This window comes from Nyctibius grandis, chromosome 5 (assembly GCF_013368605.1).
Source record: "Nyctibius grandis isolate bNycGra1 chromosome 5, bNycGra1.pri, whole genome shotgun sequence".
NCBI lineage: Eukaryota > Metazoa > Chordata > Aves > Nyctibiiformes > Nyctibiidae > Nyctibius > Nyctibius grandis.
This window is the reverse complement of record NC_090662.1, coordinates 8,366,325-8,391,460: the sequence shown is the minus strand read 5'-3', so window position 1 is coordinate 8,391,460 and position 25,136 is coordinate 8,366,325. Positions and strand designations below refer to the sequence as shown.

The following is a 25,136-nucleotide window of genomic DNA, read 5'->3' as shown; positions in this document are numbered from 1 at the left end:
GCACCGCTCGCCCTTTCCGCCGGGAAGGGGGTGTGGTACCTGTGCCTGCGCGCTGCACTTCACGGGCACGGCTGAGCCGGGCTTTCCCGGTGCCTTGGGTACTGAGAGAGGCTGAATCCCAGCTCTGCCCAGTGCCAGCTGGATATTGGAGTGTCTCAGACTCGGCTCCCTCTAGGTTGACCCCTGGGGTCTGATGAGCATCCCCTATCCATGCATGGAGGGGGCTGTTACTGTTGTGGGTGTCTGTGCTATTTTCCCTGCCTAGTATTGCCTGCCAGGCACCAGAGAGATCTCGATGGAGCTAAAACTATCCGACTGATCTCCGTTCTCCTTGCGGCAATGGCAGAGGGCCCGGCAGGAGGGCTGCTGCCTGCATTGCTGCCCGCACACTCCTTGAACCCGTGATGCTAACCCTGGCCGGGCGATGGTGCACCAGCTCGGCTTGGTGGCCCAGAGCTGCTTGACCTTCTCAGCACAAGTTACCAATAGCTTGTCCTCTTCCAAATATTAATATTTTTAAGGTGGTTCTAAGTACCGGTGTCAGGTGGGGTCGTGCCACATGATGCAGGAAGGAGGGCGGCTCATGGGGTGGTTTCCACAGCCCCACTATACTGCTGAGCAAGGGGGGGGCTGTGGCAGAAGCTGTGGGGAGCTAAGGAGACATCATGGCTTTTAACAAGAGGGGATAATTTGAGGGGTCTGCAGTCTCAATACCACCTCACGCCACTGCTAATGTCAGCTGTATTTCTCTGAGGACCAAACAGGATGAAGGTGACAACAGGAGTTGGTGTTGGTCATCCCTGGTGCTGTGAGTGACCCTGTCCAAATCAGTTCCTGCAGGGGAGATAACTGTGCCAGTGGGGCACGGCATGTGGATTTATGCACATGTGAAATAAACATTTGGCTCTTAGGTGGATTTTTGTTTTAAACACCCAGGCTAGAAATACGGGATCTTTGCCAGTATTTGAGCACTAGTTAGCCACTCGCAGCCCATTGGGGCAAGCTACCCATTTCTCCTGGTAGATGGTTCCTGGTGGTCCCATTGCCATGCATCTGAACTGATTATTGCATTAAAAATGCAAGTCAATGGTTGGTGATACCCGTAGTCACAGCATCGGGTCACGCAGGGCCATACAGCAATGCAGCATCACTTGGCACAGAGACCATCTTCTGTAGAGGTCGTGTCAAATTGTTTAACCAAGTCAAGAGCTTTGGTTAGTGTGTTGGGTGGTGTTAGGAGGGACATGAGACTGGGGAAGACTTCCCAAGTCACAGAGTCTAGTCCCATGTGTCACAGGTAATTAGAGTCATGATATCCCCTTTGTTGCCACTGTTGCTTGCTGTATGAATAACAGCAGAAGGTTTGAATGCAGCTTAACAGACAGCAAAGGCAAAGCAAAACTGCATGGTATGGATGAGGGAGAAAAAGCTGTATTAGGGAGAATCTGAAAGGGGCTGAGGAGTGACTGAAGTCTCAAGTCCCAGTCTGGTAGGACAGTGAAGGAGAAGGAAGGGTCATACATTGCGAGAGGGGTGAGACACACGGGGAAGGTATAATAGAAGTGTGTTGGTCCAACACCAACCACAGCTGGGATCAGGACTTAATGCCCTGAAGATACAGTAAGGCATTGTGTCACCCACTTCATGCAAGCTGAGCAGGAGCGGGCTGGATCGCTGGGACGAGCAAAGGCTGCTGTCAGGCAGGTCCTTAGGTGTCTTCCCCTCAAAACACTCTAGGTTTGAGGTGGTCAGTACTCCTGTGCCTCTGAGCTGCACCCAAAATCTCCTTCTAACTGGGAGCCATCCCACAAATGCCCTATCACTTGGGGAGCTCTGGGGAGGCAGTGCTGCAGGGTGAGCCATAAGAGCAGGTGACGGTGGCTCCTCGGGGTCCCCATGCTTCATTGCAGGACAAGGTGTGCTTGGGTGCACAGCTGGATCCCAAGGTCACTTGGCAATGTCAATCTCCAGCCATCCTTTGCTGGCTCGCCCCTTCCAGTGGCTGGATGTTCAGATTGCCCTGCAGACCCAGTGCAAGCAGAGCCCAGCAGGCAGCAAAGTCTGACAAGGTTAAGCTGCAGTTGAATTGCTTGCAAACCTCCTCCATCTCCAAATCCCAGTTTGTCACAGCCTCTCTCAGGCTATACAGTTCCCTAAGCCAGCAGTGGATTGGCCAGCATGGCCTTGGGGACCACTGCAGCTGACAGCATCCCTTGATATTTCTTCTTCTCTCAGACTATTAACAACTTAATTCCCAGCCCTCATGTAAATCTCAGTATGTCCCCTTTCCTAGAAAGCCACAAATGATTTTCCAAGGCTGCACAATGAGTTGGAGTCCCTGTGTTCTGCTCTGGAGATGAATCTCATTAAGGACCAAAAATCACTTTGATGGCTTTTCTCTCTGATCTGAGAAGATGCCCCAGCCAGACATTTGATCTGCTCCGAGCTTCTGGGAGCCCTTTCCTGTTGAAGAATTGCAAACACATAGGGTTTGATCCTGCCTCCTTCTGCTCCAAGTCACCTTTGCACCACACCTACTCGCAGGTCGATGGTAGCCTGAAGGGTTATTCCTTGCCTATGTTGGGCTCTAGTAGGCTGCCTGCCAAAATAAGTAGAAGAGCCTGATGTTCCTTCCCTTCCCAGTGCATCCCTGCTTCGTGGCTGTGTTATACTTCTCTGTGACCCCATGCATGGTGCCAGATACCCTGGGTGCATCTCCATGGGGTGCGGTGGGACTTCAGCCCTTGCCCAGTCTTAAAGCACAAAGAAGACCTGAGGAGCAGTGACCATCTGATTTCCAGTGCAGTTAACCACGTTCTTGCTTACAATCCCCTCTGGCTCCTTTCCTAGCAGATACACCATCCTTCTGCTCTTGACCGGAGCTGCTGTGTGACATTTTCACATGGTGTTAAACAGTTGCTCTGTCCCACTGTCAGCCACCCTCAAGAAAAGATCACTAGTGGGTAGGAAAATATCCTTTCCACTCTCTGTCTGCACTGGTGGGATATGGTGTGACCTAGTGCAGTAATCTTTGGGAAAAGTCCTTGAGGGCACAAAAAGGGAGGCAAGTTGAGCTTTTTTTACTTAAAGTCACTGTAAAAGGGTCCACCAAAAATCTCCTAGAAAGTCGCCAACCAAAAAGAGGTTGATATTCCCATTTTGGCGACAGAAATCCTTTGTGCGCCCACTTCCACGTGTAACGCATAACATTTTGACAATGGCTGTTGGGCTTGCCAGCTCGCAAGGCTCAGACTCTCTGTTTAGATTATATTTTTTTTTATTATTCTTAGAAGTTCCCAGATCTCCCAAACAAAATAAATCCACCCTCATTTGGGTTTCCTGACCGCGTGGGATTGAACGTGGCTGCAGCTGTACCACACACGCTGCAAGCGCTGTTGGCATCCCGTCCATCAGAGCTGAAGTATTTCATGCCGGGAAGTGCTTTGCAGATAGCGGAGCAGCCACGGGCTGACCCCGCTGCTTTCACACCAGGTTCACGCAGGACAAGCCAGGGTTGGAAAGCTGCTGCTTTAAGGGAGCAACTTGGAAAGATAGAACAAAATCTGAAGCTGAAACCTGGCACCTATCCTAGAGAGGGGAGCATGGATGGAGCTCTTCCCACCTTTAAAAATAGCTTTGTCCTTGCTCTGCACGGACGGTATCTCTCCTGGCCATCCTCAGCTAGGGTTTTGTGAAGATGCCCATCATCTCAACACGTGGCTGCCACGTGTGTGCTTGTGTACCCCCAGACACTCTAATTTCCCAATGAAATGGGGCACTCAAGGGGACACGGATGATTTAGGGGATGTGTAATCAGATACAGTGCTTCCTTTGTGCATACACACACCCCCCAGCGCGCAAGCATGCTGGAAAATAAATTTGGAAGGTGACTTCCACTGCCTTCTGCAATTCTGAACTGGAAAGACCAAAAAAAAAAAGAAAAAAACCCACTGTCTGAAGTGGTCCAGGCTCCCTGACATGCTTTGCAGCCCTGTTGGGGTGGTGATGCTCCAAGATGGGTATCGAACCCTCGGAGCTCAGGGCTCGGGGTATAAGATCCAGACGCTGAGTTTGCAGGCATTGCATCAGGCTGTTCCCTCTTTGCTGCCCATCCTTAAGTCTTCTGCATCGATTCTGCACGGTATTAAAGAGCTGCTGTGTTTTCTTCCAGAAAGGAACATCCTTCCCTGGCTCTTAAAAGGCAGAGGCATCTGGTACAAAGACGGGCTTAAGTCGAGGCGTTTATTCCAGGTTCCTCCTGTGCAGAGGTTACAGGATGTCCATATTTGTTATGTTGTGAGGTGTCCTGATGCAGAGAGGACCCAGTCTTGCTGCACCAATAGCCAAAATATTCTTAATACGGGCAATGCAAAATCCTGACATTACTCAGATGAATGGGAGTATAAAAGCGCAGGCTATATGTCCTGAAGGCAGTTTTCCCTGACTGAGGCCAGAGTGGGGCTAGTCTTAGCTCTGGTCCCCACCAGACACACAGGTGCTCAGCATCAGGAGCTATCAGGACAAGGGAGGGCAGGTAGGACGCCTTCATGCTCCTCAGCCATCTCGGTGCGCAGGCAGAGCCCATGGGAGATGTCCAGTCCTGTGGCCCCAGCTCTGCCCTGCTCAGCACAGGGTGTGCTCCTGAACAAAGCAGGAGCAGAAATGGTCAAACCAGACTTTTGCAGGGCCTGTTTCTAAAAAACACCTGCGTCTCTGAGGATGAATCAGCTGCTTGTCATTTGAACGTGCTCTGCACCTCGCCCTGTCCTTCCTGTGAAATCCTGTTGGGGGACGATGTCTACCCAACACCAACCCCATCAGCTGCTGCAGCTCAGGCAGAACCGCTGGCGGCTGCCCAACCTGGGCACCAGCCACAGCCCTGGCTCTCAACATCAAATGTATGTCAAACCCGCTGATTAGCAGTGGCTGGAAACAACGCGGTGACATATTTTTCCACTGGAAGCATATCAGTTCTTAGGGTGTTATTCAAAACAAGAAGAAAAAAAAACCCCACACTTCTGTGTACAGATTAACATTTTACATTTTTTTTTTCACATCTGGAATGACTTTTGCAAGTGTGTTTTCTATTGTGTGTTATATATAACGCTGCTCAGTGCTACCTATTGACCCATTCTTTTACAGAATACCTGAGTGATGCACTGCCCAGTGCCTTGGCTCCATTGATCAGGGCGATCACCGCTCACACCTCCAAATGCTTAGTGATACAGTAGGTACAAAACGCTCAATGAGCGCTAAGAGGACACTTTAAGCCTTAAATCTTAATTTGTCCTTTAAAAATATTTCACACATACTACTGCTTCCACTGCCGTGGGTCACTTTGGTCATCTTCCTATGAACCTACATTGATTTTTTTTTTCCTCCAGCAAATCACACTAGTTTCAGTAGCAAATAAATCATCCTGTTCTCTTCTATAACTAAACTAAACCTCCTGCAAACGTTTTCCCAGAAGACTTGGATGCTCTCATGTAATTACCACCCTGTCTGCATGTACAAATGAGTGATATCTGGAACAGTTTGCTGAAAATATGCCATGTTTGGAGTGTGAAACTGTACACAAAAGAATCACGTTTTTATGTATGTTTACAAGGAATTAAAAGCAGACATAGGAGATGTAGGAGAGATTAACAGACATGCTAACATCTTTGGGAAAAATAGTAATAATAATAATCTATTGTTATGTACTGTAGTGCCACATGGTCGTTATCGTGATGACACACGGTGCTTGCTGCGGTACATAGTAGAGAATGAACCAGAAGGTGACCAGGAGTCCCCGCAGAGAGGCTGGTGTGACTTATAAAAGGCTGCAGAGTCCATCATTGGTAAAGAATTGCCCTGGCAGATAATTTAGATTCTTTTCCCTTAGACAACGCTGCGTCCATTGTGCATAGCAAACAGAGTGAATATGGAGCTCTTCCAGGGGAAGAGGTATCATGGTTTTCTTGAAGCATGGCTATGCTGAAAAGCTGATGAGGCACCTGTCCCAGGACCACGCTGTTTGTCCTTGTGCAAAGACGCCAAATGTCCTTCATCCTCTTCCCTCTTAGCATCCCGTATTAGTTCTGCCATTGATATACAGCATCCTGGCTTGTATCAGCAATAGTGTGGCCAGCAGGACTAGGGCAGGGATCATCCCCCTGTACTCGGCACTGGTGAGGCCACACCTCGAATACTCTGTTCAGTTTTGGGCCCCTCACTACAAGAAAGACATTGAGATGCTGGAGCAAGTCCAGAGAAGGGCAACAAAGCTGGTGAAGGGTCTGGAGCACAAGTCTGATGAGGAGCGACTGAGGGAACTGGGGTTATTTAGTCTGGAGAAAAGGAGGCTGAGGGGAGACCTTATTGCTATGTACAACTACCTGAAAGGAGGTTGTAGTGAGGTGGGTGTTGGTCTCTTCTCCCAGGTAACAAATGACAGGATGAGAGGAAACGGCCTCAGGTTGCACCAGGGAAGGTTTAGATTGGATAGCAGGAAAAATTTCTTCACTGAAAGGGTTGTCAAGCATTGGAACAGGCTGCCCAGGGAAGTGGTGGAGTCACCGTCCCTGGATGTACTTAAAAGACAAGTGGGTAGGGTGCTTAGGGCCATGGTTTAGTGGTGGACTTGGCAGTTGGGTTAACAGTTGGACTCGATGATCTTAAAGGTCCTTTCCAACCAAAACGATTCTGTGATTCTATATTTATTTCTTTGGGCTGCATTAGGGATTGGCAACCCAAATGATGGATAACAGCCCTTGTACATAATGTGCAAACATGGGATGAAACTACAGAACTTGTCTTAAAGTGTTTATTATCTAGAAAACTCTGAGGGGATTAAAAAAAAAAGAAAAGCTCACAAAATAAATTTTCTTCACACTCTTTGGCTGAGCTGAGTTAGCTCAGGAGAAGTTTGCATCCAGGGCAAGTTACCTTGGGTTTTAACTGGGAAGCCAGCAGCAAGGAAGATTGTCTACCTGTCATCTTATTAACATAGGCATGAGGGGGCTTATTATTTGCCATGTTTTTTGGTGATAGTGGCACTTTTGCAGCCTTTGGGCATCACTTTGGCGTACAGATGAATAGCATAGTATGGCTGAATAGTCACAAAGTCTGTAAGGTGGGATGAGGCTGTAGGCTGCCCTAGCCACTCGCCTTCTACTTCCCGTAGGATGCGACCCTCCAGTTGCAATGATTTCACATGGATCAAGTGGTTTCACTGCACCTAAATATGCTCCTCAGTGCTCAGTGGGAACAGCTCGTTGTCTGTTCCATGAGGAGTCATGCAGGGCTGAGCAGCACTGCAGCTCTCCTCTCTCAGCAGGACTTGTGGTCAGCTCCAGGCAGCAGCTGATCTACCACGTCTATGAGGCTGTGCAGGGAAGTCCAGCAGGAGAGGATGGAAATCCCATCCCCTGACCCAGTTAAAATTCATCTGCACGAAAGCGCTGACCGCAGGGAAGAGTCCCAAGCTGGCAGGAGGAGGATCAGCTGGGCTGCCTCAATTGCACAATTTTTTATTCACTATTTATCCCACACACAGCCCTTACCCTTTGCTGGGCACAGCCAGCACTCTGCATGTGCAGAAAGGCTGTAGGAGCAACACAGGCTTCCCAGGTCAAAGAGGAAGAGATAGCTACAGGATCCCGGTTTGAAGCAAGGTTTTAAGAGCTCTGGCATGTTCTTGACCTAAAAACATTGTCCCGAAGCAGGTGTCTGCATTGAATCACCTGTACAACTGACTTAGTCAAGGCTTGTCAAGGCACACTTTTCCTGAGTGCAGAAAGAGTTGCAAATCTGTACGGATTAAGTCATCTGTCGCCAGTGAATCCTCCAGACTAAACCAATAAATAATACTGAAAACTGTCACCTCACTGTGGTCAGCCTCAGCTCCAGAGCTCAGAGGATGCTCTGACCAACCATCTCAAAGCTTCTACACTCTCCACTCCTGCCTTGTAAATCGTGGGGATAACTCTTGGAATCTGATATGTTTTCAAGTTGGCAAATGTTTTTTTTCTAGCCAAGAAAGGGAACAGAAAGAGTTACAAGGGCAAAAGAGGCAAACATAGTGAAAAGTATGCATTGGGATTGCCCTCTCCTCCTGCATCAACATGAGAAGGCAGGGAGGGCTCGAGATGTTCTGCTTCCCTTTGTATTTGAAAAGATTTAGATCTGTATTATTTTTAAGAAAGAAAACAATACGTGACATAAACCAGCACAGCCTCCATTCTAGTGAGGAAGCCGGCTTGTCCAGGAAAGGACTTTCTTATCTCAGGATATAACTCAAATCAGGCGTCCGAAGCCGGCCGCTCTCAGAGCGGTGATTTAGGCGTCTGCCAGGTAATACCTTGGTTGCTTTAAGATGCGGCATCGGAATTAGATTTAATTCCAACTACATGGCTCAAGCACCAAGTGTTTTGAGGTTAAGATGCAGCGTTCCCAGCTTTAAAGTTCGCCTGAGAGTTATTGCTTGATGCTCTAAATGGACATGAGGACCATTGGAGGCAGTTTTTCATTTCAGCCCTGATACCGTAAGCCACTTAAACACTTGCTTATGTCACACTGAAATAAAAGGGATTTATGGACACGGCTGTGTGCTTTGCTGAATCAGAGCATTTTTGCTGAGCGCTGTTTAGAGGAAGCATGAGAAATAACCTGTGCAGATGTCCCCGGGTGATGAGGGAGCCCGAGCAAGGCTGGAAAGTGCTGCACAGAGGAAGCGAGGAGCCCCTGGGCAGGCCAGGAATTCTTTTGTCAGCTCTCAAGACAAAACAGGGAAATCACCAGGTCACTCAGCCTTTAGCTCGCCTTAATTTTTCTCCCATCACTCCCCGTCGGCATCCACACAATGGCTGGGTCACGCCTTTCACAGTGTGCTTCCGCCGGGGTGACACCATGGTCAACACCGTCCCACCTCCTTTCCCGGGGAGGACTCTTGCTTTCTAACTACTGAGGCTGTTTTTTTTTCTCTCCTTCTGGCAAATGAGAGTTGGCAGAAATGATTGCAACCTTTGATGCAACCCCTCTGAAACACATCCCCTGTGCAGATCCCCCATGCGATGGGTAACATCAAGCTCCTCCAAGGGACGGCCGCAGTCCCTTCCTGCAGGATAGGAGAGGTTTTTAACAACTGTATCTGTAACCATGGTTTCAGCAATTTCATCTCCATTCCCTAGTCCATGGGTAAGGACATTGGTTTTTCAAGGGGTGGGATAAAGAGGCTCGCAGGGAAAGCCAAAGGCCGTGCACATGATATGTTCTTCTGGTCCTGCCAAACCTGTGGGAGATGCTGCACCACCATCAGCATATATTTTCTGGCCATTCAGTCCAGCTATGGACTGTGCAGGTATTTCACAGAGCCTCAGAGCACTTCCATAACAGGGAAACCCCACGCTGCATTAGAAGCTGGAGTCTGGTTATGCATCAGCCATCGACTACTTCTCTTTGCATAACCATTATCTACATCTACAGCATCTTTCCTGGGCCCAGCTTTTCAGCTCCAAAGCTCCATTTGCCACCAGATTCCCTTGAAAGGGAATGCTAAAAAGGATGCTCCTGTTTCTTTGAATATGCAACATCTTCATTCTCCTGCAGAAGTAGTGCTAGAAGATGGCAGATGCCTGAGGATACAGCTGGGATACCCTTCCTAGGGAAAAAACAACTGGCTTACAACTAACCTCTCCAGCTCCAGAGCACCAAATAACCTTTCCAATAAGAAATCATCACATGAACAAATTTGAATGGTAGAAGTGTTGTCTAATGGGTTCCTACGCATTGTAGTGAGAAACATTGGTACTTCTGTACTGGCTTGTTTCAGAAAGTTCAGCCCATGTTATGCACTGTGTCGCTGGCCTTTACAGGCAGGGCAGGCTGTATAGACCTATGCTTCTTGTGCCAGAGGCCTTGAGCCAAATTAAATTTTTCTCCCTCTTGAAAAAATAATTGCAAACCAGACTTTCTGCTGTTGGTTTAGGACAGACTCGTGGAAATAAATGGTAGAAATGAGGCCCATCTTCAGAAACAACAGTTCCTCCCGACTGTCTCCCCATCCTCAGAGCTTCAAGCCACTGAGGCTCACGTGGAAGCCAGCCTGCCTGAAGGGTGAAGGGGAAGGGCAGGCGAAGTGAATGTGCCTGAGGGCATTGGACCTGGAAAGCAAGATGGCATGAGCAGTGCTGCAAACGCCCCGTGCATGCCAGCGCAGGGCGACGTGCAAACCCCATGGCTGGGACAAATGAAGCAGACGTGCACCAACAGTCATCTCACTCCTCTTCTTCAGGGATTGCTCCCACTGAGTCACAACCAAAGGACTGCAAAAACTGAGCAAACCTGGAGGGCAAGCCCCTCTGGGCAGAGCCTTGCCTGCTCCTCAGCCACCCGGCCAGTGCTTCTCCCCACCACACACAAAGCCAGCTGTGGCCGTGTCCCCTCTCCCCAGCTGCCCATGCAAAGACTGGCCATGTGGCTCAGCTCTTTGCACACTACCTCACAGCCATCCTCATCCCAGTCACACTCAGTATTATTTATTAGGTGCTGATACAGACCAGCGACTGGGGAGGCTGCTCTGCAAACACATGGTATAAAAAAGAAAGGTAGTCCATTCCTCCAGGATCTTGAAGTGTGAGTGTAGGACAGGAGATGACAGATGGATGCAGACAAGTGAAGACACAGTGCTGGTCAGGGCAACAGACAGCCGTTTGCAAGACTGGCCCCGATTCACCAAAGTGAAGTGCTGCCACATGCACAAAATGAACTGTGCAGACATTGAAAACACACCGTTTTTTTTCCCCCTCTCTCTCCCTACAAGCTCAGGAGTGGCCAGGATGAGAAGGCAGTGAGAAGTAGTCAAGTGAGAGCAGGATGTTTAATCTAATAGTTTATTGCAATCAGCGGGCTGTCATCTCTCCCTATCTCCTTTCGGTGGGTCTGTCCAAAAGGTGGGCAAAGCGACACAGATTTTTGTGTATTCAGCACAGTAATTGCCTCCCATACAGACAGCGAGCGTTTAGGAAATACTCTGCCTCCAATTATAATTTCTGATTTGAGTCATGAAGAATATGCTGTATTCCTCTTTATTTCTGCAGTCACGGCTAACAAAACACGCCGCGGATATTTATAGAACTGCCATTGTAAATAGCATTTGCATTTGATGCCTTTGAGTTATTTAGTGTGACGGCACTTTCACCAGGAGGGTTTTTTCGTTTTGAAAGGGAAAGGTTCCCTTTGGAGCTCTTTCCTCCCATCGCCTTTGCTGTTTGTGTTGGATGGAGCAGTTCTGTGGGCAGTTGCTGATAATTTAGTGACAAAGTGATGAGCGCGCAGGGATTAGGGCAGGTTTTCAGGCTGTGTCACGGACAGTTTATAGGATTCTCTGAGACAATGTTTGGAGTTACAGCAAAGATTAATAGAGAGGAGGGCTGTCACCAGAGCAGTTCATGCCACAGAGCAAAACCACCACCAGCCTGCCTTCCCTAGGAAACGCACTGTGTAAATATTTGTGTAGGAGCCTCCAAAGGAGATTTAAAGTCTTGTGGTAAAGGTAACTAAAACGTCCTTTCCTTGAGAGAAACAGATATGATTCAGACGATCCTTCAAGTAACCACAAGAGATATTTCCTTTCTGTAGCATCCCTGTATTAGAGTGAACAAACATGTATGTCAGGTCTTGTTGTCATTGATGGATCTCGAAGCGTTCTGCAAAGGAGGTCAGCATCAGTTGTCCCATCCACAAGGTGCAGAAGCCAAGGAGCAGAGAAAACACACATGTCTTGTGTATGATCATCTCTCCTGCATGCTAATCCAGCACCTCATCCACACAAACACGTTCCTTCAGATCTTCACGTGCCTTACAAGCACCATCTGTGTTTGTGTATTGGAGATATATTATCCCTAGTCTTTACACACTGATGTATATAAATGACAGAGCTTTTTAAAAGCTCGTGTTCAGCTCTTCAAGCGCTCGGGGGTCATGCTGCATGTGCAGACACTAAAAGAAGTGGCAGATTTTCAGAAAAATGTGACGTACTGAGCTGTTTTGAAAAAAAAAAATCTGTTCTGTGTTTTGACGCATAACTTCCATCTCAGTTCGTGGTAAGTCTGGCCCATGAAATGCACATGGCCCATATTCACACTCGGTGTGTGCAGCTCCCTGCCATATGGATGAACGGTTAGCACTCAGGAGTGTGTAACGCAGTCCCACCTCTTTGCACGTCTTGAGAAGCATCAGAAATTTGGGGAGTTGATGTGGATAGAGCATCCTGGCTGAGCTGCAGCTGAGCAAGCAGCAGGCATAGCCATGGAGCTCACCTAGGAATTGTCTCACCTAACTTGAAATGTCTGAAAGTTCTCTCTGCTTTGAGCATCAAGGGCATCTTGACTGTGAAGTTGAACTAGTCATTTGACTTTTTACTTTCTGGAGTTAGGGTGGAGGGCTCTTGCCCTCCAGAAGGAAACTGGGGGGCTCTGTTTGTACAGGAAAACTCACTCACTCAGCTCACGGTGAAACCCAGGACTTGATGAGGAGCAAACTCCCTTGCTTCCCTGCCACATCAAGTGTCCTTCTCTTCTGTCAACAGCTGTGCTCAACCATTGCTGCTTGTCTCTTTGCTGGGATTTTGCTTCTCTGTGGTGAAGGGAAAGCCATGCCTTTGGGCCCCTTAGCTCTCAGTTCCCCCCATCTTTCTTTGGGTAAGAGCCTTGGGAGTGGAGAACCTCGATTCACTCCTTGTAGTCATCATCCATCCAAACTCTGGTGCTGCTCAGCTCTTGCTTAGTGACCTCCTGCTCCCACATTCCCATCTATAGGACTTTGGTTGATTTCCCTTCCCTGGTTACACAGAGAAGCAGAGGGTGTTCCTTGACTTGTCCCCCTGGAGCCAGCCACAGCCTCATCCATCACAGTGGAGCAGATACCACAGATCAGCTGACTTGCAAAGCATCAGAAACAGCATATTTCATGCAGACAGACTGTGCTAAATCAGTTCCTTCTCGCTGTGCTTTGAAACGTTCCCGTTTCTCGCTCTGACAAACTAGCTGAGTTTGTATTGAACTGACGATGCAAAAAAGCACATAGCGTGGGATTCAGACACCTGGTGGAATAATAAAACAGAAAGGAGGGAGGGCAGAACCATCATATTTTAGCTTATATCAAGTAGGAAATCTGTCTTCTACCTTCTTTTCTTTTCTCTTGGAAAGCATAATTTGTTTCAAAAGGAAGTGAAAAGCCCCATGGCTGGGCATCCTGTCTAGAGAAGGAAATACTGTAGCAGATCTCCAGCCAGGTACGTTGTGGTCCTTCTGAGCTTCAAGGTATCAGCCAAGACAAAACCAGAAGCTCCTTTACTGTCTCTGTTGGTACCTGCGGTTGGGAGCAGGGGCCAGTGCTGGGTCTCTTTTTTCCCCAAGCCTGTGCAGTGGCTGATGCATCCTCTCCAGCTCCTGCAGCAGCTCTTCACCCTCTCTTGTGCAGTGGCTGATGCATCCTCTCCAGCTCCTGCAGCAGCTCTTCACCCTCTCTTGTGCAGTGGCTGATGCATCCTCTCCAGCTCCTGCAGCAGCTCTTCACCCTCTCTTATGCAGAAAAGCCTAGGTGGAAAGAGCCTGCAGGCCATCAACTGGGGTCATTAACCTGTAGCATGAACCTTCAAACCACTGAGAGGCACAGAAACAAGGTGGCACTACAGAAATAAAGCATGTGCCTTTCTCTTTGCTCACACACTGCATGATCAAACTATAAAAATGATCGTGGTCTTTGATAGCCACTTTGCTGATGGACAGAACTGCTGGGGACAAGCTGATGTGACAGCAGTGTGCCTTCCCTCCCTGCACTCATCCTCCCTCCCCCTTTCCTGCAAGTGATGGTCATTAAATGCCTTGTAATTAGTCAACTGTCATGTTCTGCATTTCAGAGCTTCACTTTATTCAGATACTTCGTGTTACCAGCTGTTTGCATTTGGGATTTCTTTAAGCAGTGAAAGCACTAAGGGGATATGAAACTCTGGGTTGGAAAAGGGTGGAGAGCTAAAGAAGCTCCACGTGGAAAGCAAGCGCTTTGCTGAAACACTAAAGCACTAAGTCAAACATCTTGGAAAGTTTTCCCTCTTCCCCTTTTCACCTTCTTTTATTCTTATTTCAACTTTGGTATAACCAGTGGAACAAAACATGCAAGAGCTGGATGGTGTTTCATAGAATCATAGAATCATTGTAGTTGGAAAGGACCTTTAAGACCATCGAGTCCAACCGTTAACCCAGCACTGCCAAGTCCACCACTAAACCATGTCCCTAAGCACCACACCTACATGGCTTTTAAACACTTCCAGGGGTGATGACTCCACCACTTCCCTGGGCAGCCTGTTCCAAAGTTTGACAACACTTTCGGTGAAAAAATTTTTCCTGATATCCAATCTAAACCTCCCCTGGCACAACTTGAGGCCATTTCCTCTCGTCCTATCTCTTGTTACCTGGAAGAAGAGACTAACACCCGCCCCGCTACAACCTCCTTTCAGGTAGCTGCAGAGAGCGATAAGGTCTCCCCTGAGCCTCCTTTTCTCCAAGCTAAACACCCCCAGTTCCCTCAGCCGCTCCTCATAAGACTTGTGCTCTAGACCCTCCTCCATCCCTGCCATCACATTTTACTGCCACGATAAACTCACTGCTTTATCTCTTGCCTTGGATAAACCCATTTTAAAACTGGTATATCAGTCCATACTCACCATTTTGGGGCTGCAACAGATATGTGACAGTAAGAGGGTGAGAGAGATGCCAAAGCAGAGCTCAGCCACTCGGGGTTTTATCTGCTGGGGAAGCCCAGCAAAGAAAGCTTGTGGTTCCCTGCACCTGCGTGAACACAACCCACACCACTCGCATTCCGAACAGGGCAAGCCATTGGAAAGCCCTTCTGCGAGCTTCTGGCATAGCTTTACAGCTGAGCTGAAAGCTGTTTACTACGGAGTTCATAGAGAAAAATCTCACTTACCAAGTTATATACGTTGTGAGGAACCATATTTTGCATAACATTACTTATTGGAGGAAACTCTTGTAAGAAGACAATTTATTGTCATGGTGGTAACTGGCTGACATTTATGAGGAGCCTTGTTTTACAAGGCTTTCCTTTGGCTGCAATGCCAGGGCTCCAGTTGTGCTCATGGAAAATGAGAAGGAAAGTGATGTTATTTAGCACACATGATACTCCAGAGGCATTCTAGTGTGAGTAACAACAGGGGTAAAGTCTGCTTGGATCACACGGGATTGTGCATGCCAGGATTGTGAATTTGGGATGAGTTGAAGGGAAAAGCTCGTTTTGACTGAAGTTGTCTCATAATAAACTCCATATCTTGCACGGCCAGCTTGAGGCTCAATAGAGTTGTTGGTACATCTGAATTTTTGCTTTGGGGAAGAGACTAGGGCCAGGAGTCCTGGCACCAGGAAGGAGGTAGATGGATGTGGGACAGAGCTGGTAAGAAGGAGGACAGGAGCACCCAGGAGAGCCCGGCAGGCTCCCCTGCTGAGAGCTGGCAACTGGCAGGGTGAGGGCGATGCTGCTGGAGATGGCCAAGGTTGCAGACCCCATGGCAATGGCCACACACCTCCTGGGCTGTCAAACAGGTGAAGTTGATGGTGGGACATTGCCAGCTGCCCTCCACCACCTCCTCCGGGATACCAGCACGTCTGGCCCCATCAAGCCACATAAGCGAGTGATTTTTAACCTGCAGAGCTAAAGCAGAAAGCCGAGCTGTCCTCAGTTGACCCCCCCAAGCCCACATCTCCCTGCTCTCTACAAGGCAGCTTTGCATCAGGGACTCAGCTCAGCTGTCACCAGTGGGAAGAAGTGATGGATAAGGACAGAAATGCCCGGAGTGCTGCAGCAGCTGCATCCCCAACAGCCTGTACCCTCCCTGCCAGGCTCCTGTGGATCCTCTGCTCCCTTCTGATGATGCTTTAGGATTTGTCATGGCAAGAAGTGTCATTAAATTGAGCTGGAGATCCATGCAGTGCTCAGGAAGGTGCCTTGGCTAGAGGGTGGTAGGTCCCCAGGGGCCTGAGCCATGCTGTGCGGCTGAGCTGGGTCCATGCTGCCGTGGGTCCGGGTGTGCATGAGTGCCATGGGGCAAGCCCACGCCAAGAGGGCTGCTTGCATGCTCCCTAAGCCATGCTGAGGAAGGGATTTCCAAGAGCCAAAGAGGCTTAAGTGGTCCATATCCCATTAGCAGATAGTGGGATTGTGCCTGTGCCTGTACACGCTGAAGGGCTTTGCGGGGCTGAGTCAGGGTCTGTAACTCTGCGAAGCGAAGCTGATCCTCCCTTATGGTGCTCTGTGCAAGAGGAGAGCCAGGAGAGGGCTTGGCCGACTGTAGAGGAGTTTCTTCGAGCCACGGCTCATTTATTTCTTAGCACCCTAATCTGTAGGACCTTGGATGTCTTTTATAAATCTTCTATATGTAGAAGTTTTATTGATATTATTTGTTAACAGTTACCATACTGGTATGGAATCACCTTTGGAAAAATATAATCATATCATGAGTGATTCCTGTGGTACATCTAAAATAGGACACCTCAAGTAGGACAAGCCCATTTTGGGGTTCAGGCCCCAACGAGCAGCTGGTGCAACCCCAAGAAGCACCATCAGCACCACCCAGGGAGAAACCTTCCTTGCTCTGTGCTACCTCCGGGATGGTTGAACCACTGCTGTTGAGGGCTCTGAGGTAAACTTGCAGGGATGTCTCCTCCACTCACCAAGCTGGCTGCAAAGCTGGAGGCTGCAGTATGAAACTGTCCCCCTGGCCCCAATTTTCACACTGGAACTACCTCCTTCTGGCAGCTGCATCCAAGCAGACGCCACACGCTGCTCCATGACAGCTATTGGGGTGGCTTTTCTTCTTCTCCTTCCAGCCTTTTCTTTTTCCCCCGGTGACAAAAGAAAGGGGATTAATTAAAAAAAACAAAACAAACAACACAAAATGAAAGTACCACAGCGAACGAAAACCTCCAGCTTGCGCTGGGGAAAGCAGCAGCCGCGTGCTGAGCTGGGAGGCCGAGCGCCCTGACACACGTGCCTCTTCTCTCTTGCAGATGACGGAGGGCCGCAGATGCCAAGTGCACCTCCTTGACGACAGAAAGCTGGAGCTCCTCGTTCAGGTAGGAACTGCACGCTTCACCGTGTGATAGTTCACTACGGCTGGAGATTTTCACCAGGACAGGGTGATAAAAGGGTTTTCAGCTGGTTTTCTCTGCAGCTTCACGCCATGATTGCCTGCAGAGCTCGGGGAAGTTGCTTTAGTGCTGGGTGAGGAGAATCTGCAAAGATATATCTGTAGGAAGGACTAATTCAACACATAATTTTCTTTATTCTGTGTCAAAATGGTCCTGGTCAATGCCAGTGAGAGAGAAAAGCAGCTCTGGTCATTTTTGACACTGTTACTATATCACTTAGCTATTTTTTGAGGCATTGCTTAGCTTTGAGAAAAGTATTTCATCTGCTTCAGATACCTCCAGCATTTGTTTTTATCTCCTTTAGTTCCCATCCTAAGTTGCTGGGGTACGATGCCAGGCTCCACGCTGGAGGTGGCTGTGCCCCAAGCACCCACCAGTGCCGGGAGTGCAACTGGCAGCAGAAAAGGCTGCAGTGGTTGTGCCACCATTGCCTGAGACGTTGGTTGCAGAGGTTGTAAATCATGTATCAAACACAACCATGCATTAAAATAAGCCTGTTCTCCATCTGTCTTATTTTTTATTTTTTTAAAAAAATGGAAATTCAGGAAAAATGAGAGTCTGGTGCTGTCTGTGTAATGATGGGCTGATGGAAGCTGTAGCATGCTGGGCTTTTCTGACACTTTTGGCTCATGTCTCGGAGACCACTAACGGGTTAATAAAAAGAATTAGAAGAATGTCTTTCCTTTTACAAAGGCTTCGGGCACTGGCTACAGGCAGCCCAAGGAGCAGGAAATGAAACTTCCCATAGAGCCCAAATCCCCCAGCTGCAGCTGATAAGCTGGGAGCCGGGCAGGATCCTGCCCAGCACAGGCAAACCTGAATGGGGATTTCTGAAGATGACTTGAATCACCGGAAGAACATTCAGCCTCGCTTTCTGGAAAGTTGCTTAAAAACACCAGTAACAAAATGTTAATGGCTAATGTTTTTTCAAGTACATAGTCATGGAGGAGGTGAAAACCTTCAGCTCCCCGTGACGTTCGATGCGGTCAAAGAGCGCCTGGATTACCATGAACGAGCCAGGCCAGGACTGGAATGAGAACACCTAAATTAAGATGACTAATTAAAACAAAACACCATACCCATGGTCTCTGCACAGCGAGCATCTCTGCACCAGGCTGCGCTGGGCTCACTGAGGCTTCACAGGCAGCTGGGGGAAGTTCAGCCACCTTCATCACAAGGATGCAGCGCTTGGCTTCCTACTTCATATAAATTCCTTTTTAAATTTTTCTCAGTTCAATGAAAAATTAATGGACTATTGGAGAAGAGCTCTGCTAAAGCACTGCTCACAACATTAATAATCACTGTTTAAAATATACTGTGGGAAATCCATATGAGCTGCCCTGGCCAACCTGCTTATTTGGGTTTTTATCAATAACACCAAAAAAAACACGTGAAGATGACAGTTGAAGAGGCTGATTTGACAAGCTCTGTGTCCATTTCTGAGCAAGCGGAAACAATATCACATGGGGGTTTTTTTAACTGTTTGGTCACACCTTCAATGGGAATTTCTAGTGATCAATATAGGAAGGGAATTGCTCTGTAAATCACACTAACTAGTTTTTAAGTGACCCATGGCTGAATTTTATTCGTACAATAAATTGTTTCACTGTTTGCAAGTAACACATGAATGGGGAAACCCAGGAGGTTTGATTATGAAAAATTCATACCCAGAAAAAGCAGTAACATCTGTTGCATGCAGGTTGACCCAGCTCTCTGAGCAGCACCATGCCCATACATGTACAGGATTGTCCACTGAGGCATCTCAGATGCTTTTCTGGTTAAAGGAGGCTTTTCAATGCTGTTAGGTAGCCTATGCTCTGGGCGATAGTAAATAAATTGTTTTTGGGTGGAGCAGAGGACAGAGGAAGAGGATGTTTGGATTCAAGTGTGTCTCCAATACTGATACTCTTTGTGGATGTGGGCACAACACTATAGAATAGAATAGAATAGAATAGAATAGAATAGAATAGAATAGAATAGAATAGAATAGAATAGTTTTGGTTGGAAAGGACCTTTAAGATCATCGAGTCTAACCATTAACCCAGCACTGCCAAGTCCACCACCAAACCATGTCCCTAAGCACCACATCTACTCATCCTTTAAATACCTCCAGGGATGGTGACTCCACCACTTCCCTGGGCAGCCTGTTCCAATGCTTGACAACCCTTTCAGTGAAGAAATTTTTCCTGATATCCGATCTAAACCTCCTCTGGTGAGGTTTGCCTGCCTGTAAAGTATAGACAAAGCCTCTGGCTTTGGGGTGGTCCTAGGGCTGCTCCACTTGGGGCAGGAGCAGGCTGATGCCACCCAGATGAGTAGTGCTTTGCCCTGACATGTTCCAAATCAACTAGGCTCCCTCTGGGAGCAACGTGCACTTCACCAGGGGAAATCTCTTCAGCTGACCCATACTGCTTGTAACTTGTGCTGAGATTTCAGATAAAAGTTGTTTTGTAATTTCTGAGCACCATTATGTTTATTATTGGCTTATCTCACAGCTGAACTGAATAAGAAGCTGGAAATAAAATGTTCATCCAACCCCGAGCTTCTGGCTCTCACTTCAAAGCTGTATTTTTCTGTGGAGATCTTGCCACAGGCTGAAATGGAGGGCTGATTTGCTGTGAGAGAGGTTCCTCCATAGCTCTGTTGGGCCTTAGCATCTAGACCTGCGTTGGCTGAATCGCCCGGGAGCCAGGCTCTCAAATTCTCGTGTGAAATTTCCTCCTTCCCACCAACCTCAGCCTTTCCTGGAAGCTTTCCATAGCTAATTGCACACTCCTATGGCAAGTTTAGGAGAGACCACTGGGAATCGGTAGAACTGATTTCTCTGCCGTGGGTGAGATCAAAACACCGTCCTCACCTGGATCTGGCTTTACACAGCCTTGCAGTGCTTGTGTGTGCTGTATCGAGTGCACTGCTTAGAGAAGGGTTTGGGGATCCTGCTGCTTGAATGGAATAGTCCCCCTGTGCTTGGCACCGGTGAAGCCACACCTCGAATACTGTGTTCAGTTTTGGGCCCCTCACTACAAGAAAGACATTGAGATGCTGGAGCGAGTCCAGAGGAGGGCAACAAAGCTGGTGAAGGGTCTAGAGCAGAAGTGTGATGAGGAGCGGATGAGGGAACTGGGGTTGTTTAGTCTGGAGAAAAGGAGGCTGAGGGGAGACCTTATTGCTGTATACAAGTACCTGAAAGGAGGTTGTAGCGAGGTGGGGGTCGGTCTCTTCTCCCAAGTAACAAAGATAGGACGAGAGGAAACGGCCTCAGGTTGCGCCAGGGGAGGTTTAGATTGGATAGCAGGAAAAATTTCTTCACCAAACGGGTTGTCAAGCATTGGAATAGGCTGCCCAGGGAAGTCGTGGAGTCACCATCCCTGGAGGGATTTAAAAGACGAGTAGATGTGGTGCTCAGGGACATGGTTTGGTGGTGGACTTGGCAGTGCTGGGTTAACGGTTGGACTCGATGGTCTTAAACGTCCTTTCCAACCAAAACAATTCTATGCTTCTATGAAAGCTGTATTTTGGTGTGGAAAAACAACAGCAGAAGAAGCTCGGTCTGATCGAAGGAGGGAGACGTGTACAGCTCCCTCGAACGAATAGAAGAGGGCCCCTGGAGCATCTTGAAACTGCTTAGGCCGGTGACTCTGGGGAGCTGGAATTATTTCGTCTCTTGCTGCCTCGAGTACTGCTGGGCAGAAACAGATGCATCTGGGAACGATCTCAGTGTTTGCAGTGTATTAAGCAAATGTACTCCCTTTTTTGTCTGCGAATTAGCTGTGATTAGACTCAGGGGTTTATGAATATGTCGTTCGAAACATATCAATTAATGGGTAACGAGGACCATACCTCAGGCTGCAGGAGGACGGCAAGTGGTAACTCTGCTCCTGCAGTTCCTCGCAGGAGTCAGCCTTGGATCTGTGTGACAGCTCCGCCAGACCAGATTGAAATGTTTCACCACCACAAATTCCCTCCCAAATCTACAAAGACCCCCTCAGACTGGCCACACAGCTATTGCCAGTGGGACCCCCCACGCACGTACATTCTATTTGCATTACTGAGCCCCAAAAGTAAGATTTTTGGCTCAGAGGCACCATTTATAACCCCTTCTGTGAATGCTGGCTTGTTTCGGTGTTGGCACGTAATGCAAGGACTTGGAGTTACCACCATCAGGAAAGTGATCCTGGGTTTAGTCAATCAAAGGGTCTTGACTGAAGTCTTTTTCTCCCAGGTTGAGCGGCTGCGGAGTGGTAGAGCAGCAGCTAAGGAAAAGCAGAAACACAGGCTTTGCAGATAAAAGAAAGCCCTCCCCAATGTGTTGTGTCAGATAAATTCTGAAATTTAGAAGGGCTAATCATAAACAGAGACAGAGGAGGATCATATGGAAATCTCCTCCTGAGGGTCTGAAACTCAAAGCCTGTTTGACTTGGGATTAGGAAGAAGAGTTGCATTTGGTATGTGTTTCATTTGATAGATGCCTGTTGATGATTTGGGGTGTGTGGCGAGTTTACACAGGATATTTTTTTGACAGCATTTTCCTTCTGAGCAGGAGCAGAGCGTGGCTCCTTGGATCTTCTTACAATCTGGGGTTTTTTTCCTGTTTCTGTTTAATGCATGTTTAGTTTCTAACATAGGGGGTTTTTTTAAAGTGTTTGGCTTTATCCAGCTAATCCTTTTCAGCGAGCAAGTCCCCTTTCTTGCTTCTGGAAAATGGATTTGCTCACATTCCCCGCTCTCAGCCTCCCTATCCGTTATATTATTTCCCTGTGACCGTGTGTCATTTGTCTGCTGCACATGAAAGGTTTGCGTTGCTTTATTTAAAGACTTTTGCGTAATTGGCAATAAGTTCCTTTTCATGTGGGTTTTTATAAACACGGCTTTTTTCCGGGCTGGCTGAGTCAGGCGGCCTGTCTCACTCCCGACTCCCGTGCCGGCTGCCTGTGCCTGTTATCTGACAGCAGCTCCGGCAACTGTCATCCAAAAGTGTTAAGCCTCCTAATTCTTTCTCTCTGGAAGAGTTATTGTAGAAATGGAGCTCATCCAAGGCTCACAGCAGAGCCGTCTATGGGGTGTGGAGGGCTCTGAAATTTGATTGTAGGGAATAACTGGGCTTTTTGTTTCTAACCTTCTCCCTGAGGAGCACTGAGCCTGATTTGGAAGAGCCAGGGAGAGATGTGGAGGTCAGCAACCATGCTTGTCCATAGGTATTTGGGTGGTTAACCCACCTGGATGTCCATGTTACCACTTCTTAAGTAACTCTTGCTACCCAAACAGCTCGGGGTAAGCTAGGGAAGCTTGCAGCGTTTGTGTCTGCTGGTTGAGATGCAAGTGCATCCGAAAACACATTAATAGTGATACGTGTATGCGTACAGCCAAAATTAATGGGATGTGCAGAACTTCCCTTTACAACCTTTTTGCCTTGTGCACCAACTCTGATTTGAGTGGGTTAGGAATCCTTCAGGAGCCCAGGACTTGTCTCCAGCATGCCTGCCATGCTTTGGCAACTCACCTCCAGGAACTGCCTCCAAGCCAGACTGGGAGACACTAGTAGATATGAGCCAACGCCGGGCTGGCGAGACGCCTCGTGGGCTGGTGACTCCCTGCCGTATGGATGGCTGTCACCAGCGTGGCTGTCCTGGTGGAGATGCTCCGTTCAGAGCACACCAGTGTCCCTTGCTCCTCCAGGCTCAGCCTCGCTGGGGCCAGGCTGAGGCATGCTGTCCTGGGGAACATACAGCATCTTTGGAGAGAAAAAACTCCACTAATAATGGTTAGAGGGAGAAATAAAATGTTCCCCTCTCCTCCCAAGATGCTGTTAGAGTTTTTGCACTATTTTCAGTATTGCTCATCGTCAGGAATTTGCAATCAATGGGGGTTTACCCACGTTTTCTTGCTTCCTCACTTTTGTATGCCAATAAGCGGGTTGGTTACCTGGGCTGGCACAGTGAGCAAAGGTTCCCCTTCAGGAGGTACTGAGAATGGTACTGAGGTGCACAACAAGTTCACCATGAGCCAGCAATGTGCCCAGCCAATGGTGTCCTGGGGTGCATGAGGAAGAGTGTGGCCAGCAGGTTGAGGGAGGTTCTCCTCCCCCTCTACACTGCCCTAGTGAGGCCACACCTGGAGTAACTGTGTGCAGTTCTGGGCCCCCCAGTTCAAGAATGACAAGGAACTACTGGAGAGAGTCCAGCGGAGGGCTACAAAGATGATCAGAGGACTGGAGCATCTCTCTTATGAGGAGAGGCTGAGGGAGCTGGGTCTGTTTAGTCTGGAGAAGAGAAGAGTGAGGGAGGGATCTTATCAATACTTACAAATACCTTAGGGGTGGGTGTCAAGAGGAGGGGGACAGACTCTTCTCAGTGGTGCACAGTGACAGGACAAGGGGTAACGGGCACAAACTGAAACATGGGAAGTTCCATCTCAATATGAGGAAAAACTTCTTTCCTTTGAGGGTGACAGAGCACTGGAACAGGCTGCCCAGAGAGGTTGTGGAGTCTCCTTCTCTGGAGATATTCAAAACCCACCTGGACGTGACCCTGTGCAACGCGCTCTGGGTGACCCTGCTTTGGCAGGGGGTTGGATTAGATGATCTCCAGAGGACCCTTCTAACCCCAACCATTCTGTGATGGCACCTTCCTGCTATTGGGGAGAAGCTGTCTAATTCTGGGTAGAGGTTTTGCATGAGGACCACAGCAACATATCCCATCCTCACAGTGGGTAAAACAAGACCCATGATGAGCTGAATCTCCCCTGAGAAGCCACAAAAAATTGCAGAAAAATGGGGTCTAGCCCTGCTCCACTGCCAAAACTGGCGATCCCTTTAAAAGCACCAGCTCCGGGCTGATGCAGAAATGCAGCCGTGCGGCCCTGACCGTAAATGGAGACGTTTGGGTGCCAGTAGCCATCCTCGCCGCGCGGGAGAGGCAGCACGGTTCCCTGCAGTGCTTGCAGGCTCTGCTCCAAAAGCGCTTTTAACCATCGCTGTGGAAGGCAGCAGCAGCCAGTGCTGGACTAGGATCAAGGAGGCAGGAGCAGGCAAGAGGGTGAGTACTGCCCTGCCAGCCCCGCTGCCCTCCCTTACACCCTTGCAGGAGCAGCACGGTGAATATATTGCTGGGGTTGCTTATAGGGCATGTCCTATAGGGCATGGAGAGCTGGGATGGGCTGGCAATGATGCCCTTGGTGAGTGTCAGAGGGAGGCTCCTTGCTTCCCCACTTCTCACCCAGCTTCTCCATACCTGCAATGAAGCAGCTGGAAATTATTCCTTTGCCTTAATGCAAGGGCTCAGCAGTGGCTTGGCAACTGTCCTCTGAGTGTCTTTGTAGGTTGTGGGTTGGTGTGTTGCTCCTTTCCAAAAAAAAAAGTATGTTTTCTGTAGGGCAGATAAATAACTGGAGACCAGGCTGAACTTGAGTGGAGTTTTCTACTAGGAATCTGGCAAGATCTACTCCCTTGCACGGAGGAAAATGTACAGAAATTGGATTTGGATCATAATTTAAAATGGGTTGGAGATGAAGGGGTGCTCAGCTCTGCCTTCTGGAAAGGAGGCCTTATTTTCCCTAACTGCAATGCTAGGACTCTGGTATAAGTCTGATTCCAAAAACAAATCCTGATTTACTACAGCAAGAGTAAGACTGTAGTCCAGCTCAGTAAGCGTTTGGAAAACTGCAAAGTAGATTTTTGAACATCTTCAGCATTAAAAATTATTGAGGTCCACAGCTTTGGATCAACTTGGGAGCTGTAGAAGTGTCTGAGGTGGGATTTACATCACCAGGACAAACCACACAATTCCCCCTCCACAGCCTGTGGCTCCTGGGAGATGAGCGGTGTGAAGCCATCTCTCTCCTGCAGGAAAGACTCCTTCCAGCCTCCCACTGCCTCTTGGTCCCTGTTTGAGAGTTTTGATCATCTTAAATACAGCAAGCGTGACTGCAAATGGGGCA

The 25,136-nt window shown here is 48.4% G+C and overlaps 1 protein-coding gene across 4 annotated transcripts in view; it reads left to right on the top strand.

The window, feature by feature from the left end:
- FRMD4A (FERM domain containing 4A) overlaps window positions 1-25,136 on the top strand; it is a 200,609-nt gene that overhangs the window by 40,219 nt on the left and 135,254 nt on the right. For 3 of the 4 annotated variants that reach the window (XM_068400534.1, XM_068400537.1, XM_068400536.1), the window contains exon 2: window positions 17,061-17,126. In XM_068400534.1, coding sequence (XP_068256635.1) covers window positions 17,061-17,126 — 66 coding nt within the window. Of the gene's footprint in view, window positions 1-17,060; window positions 17,127-24,182; window positions 24,236-25,136 lie in introns of those variants that run through there. The other variant, XM_068400538.1, reaches the window with a different exon arrangement.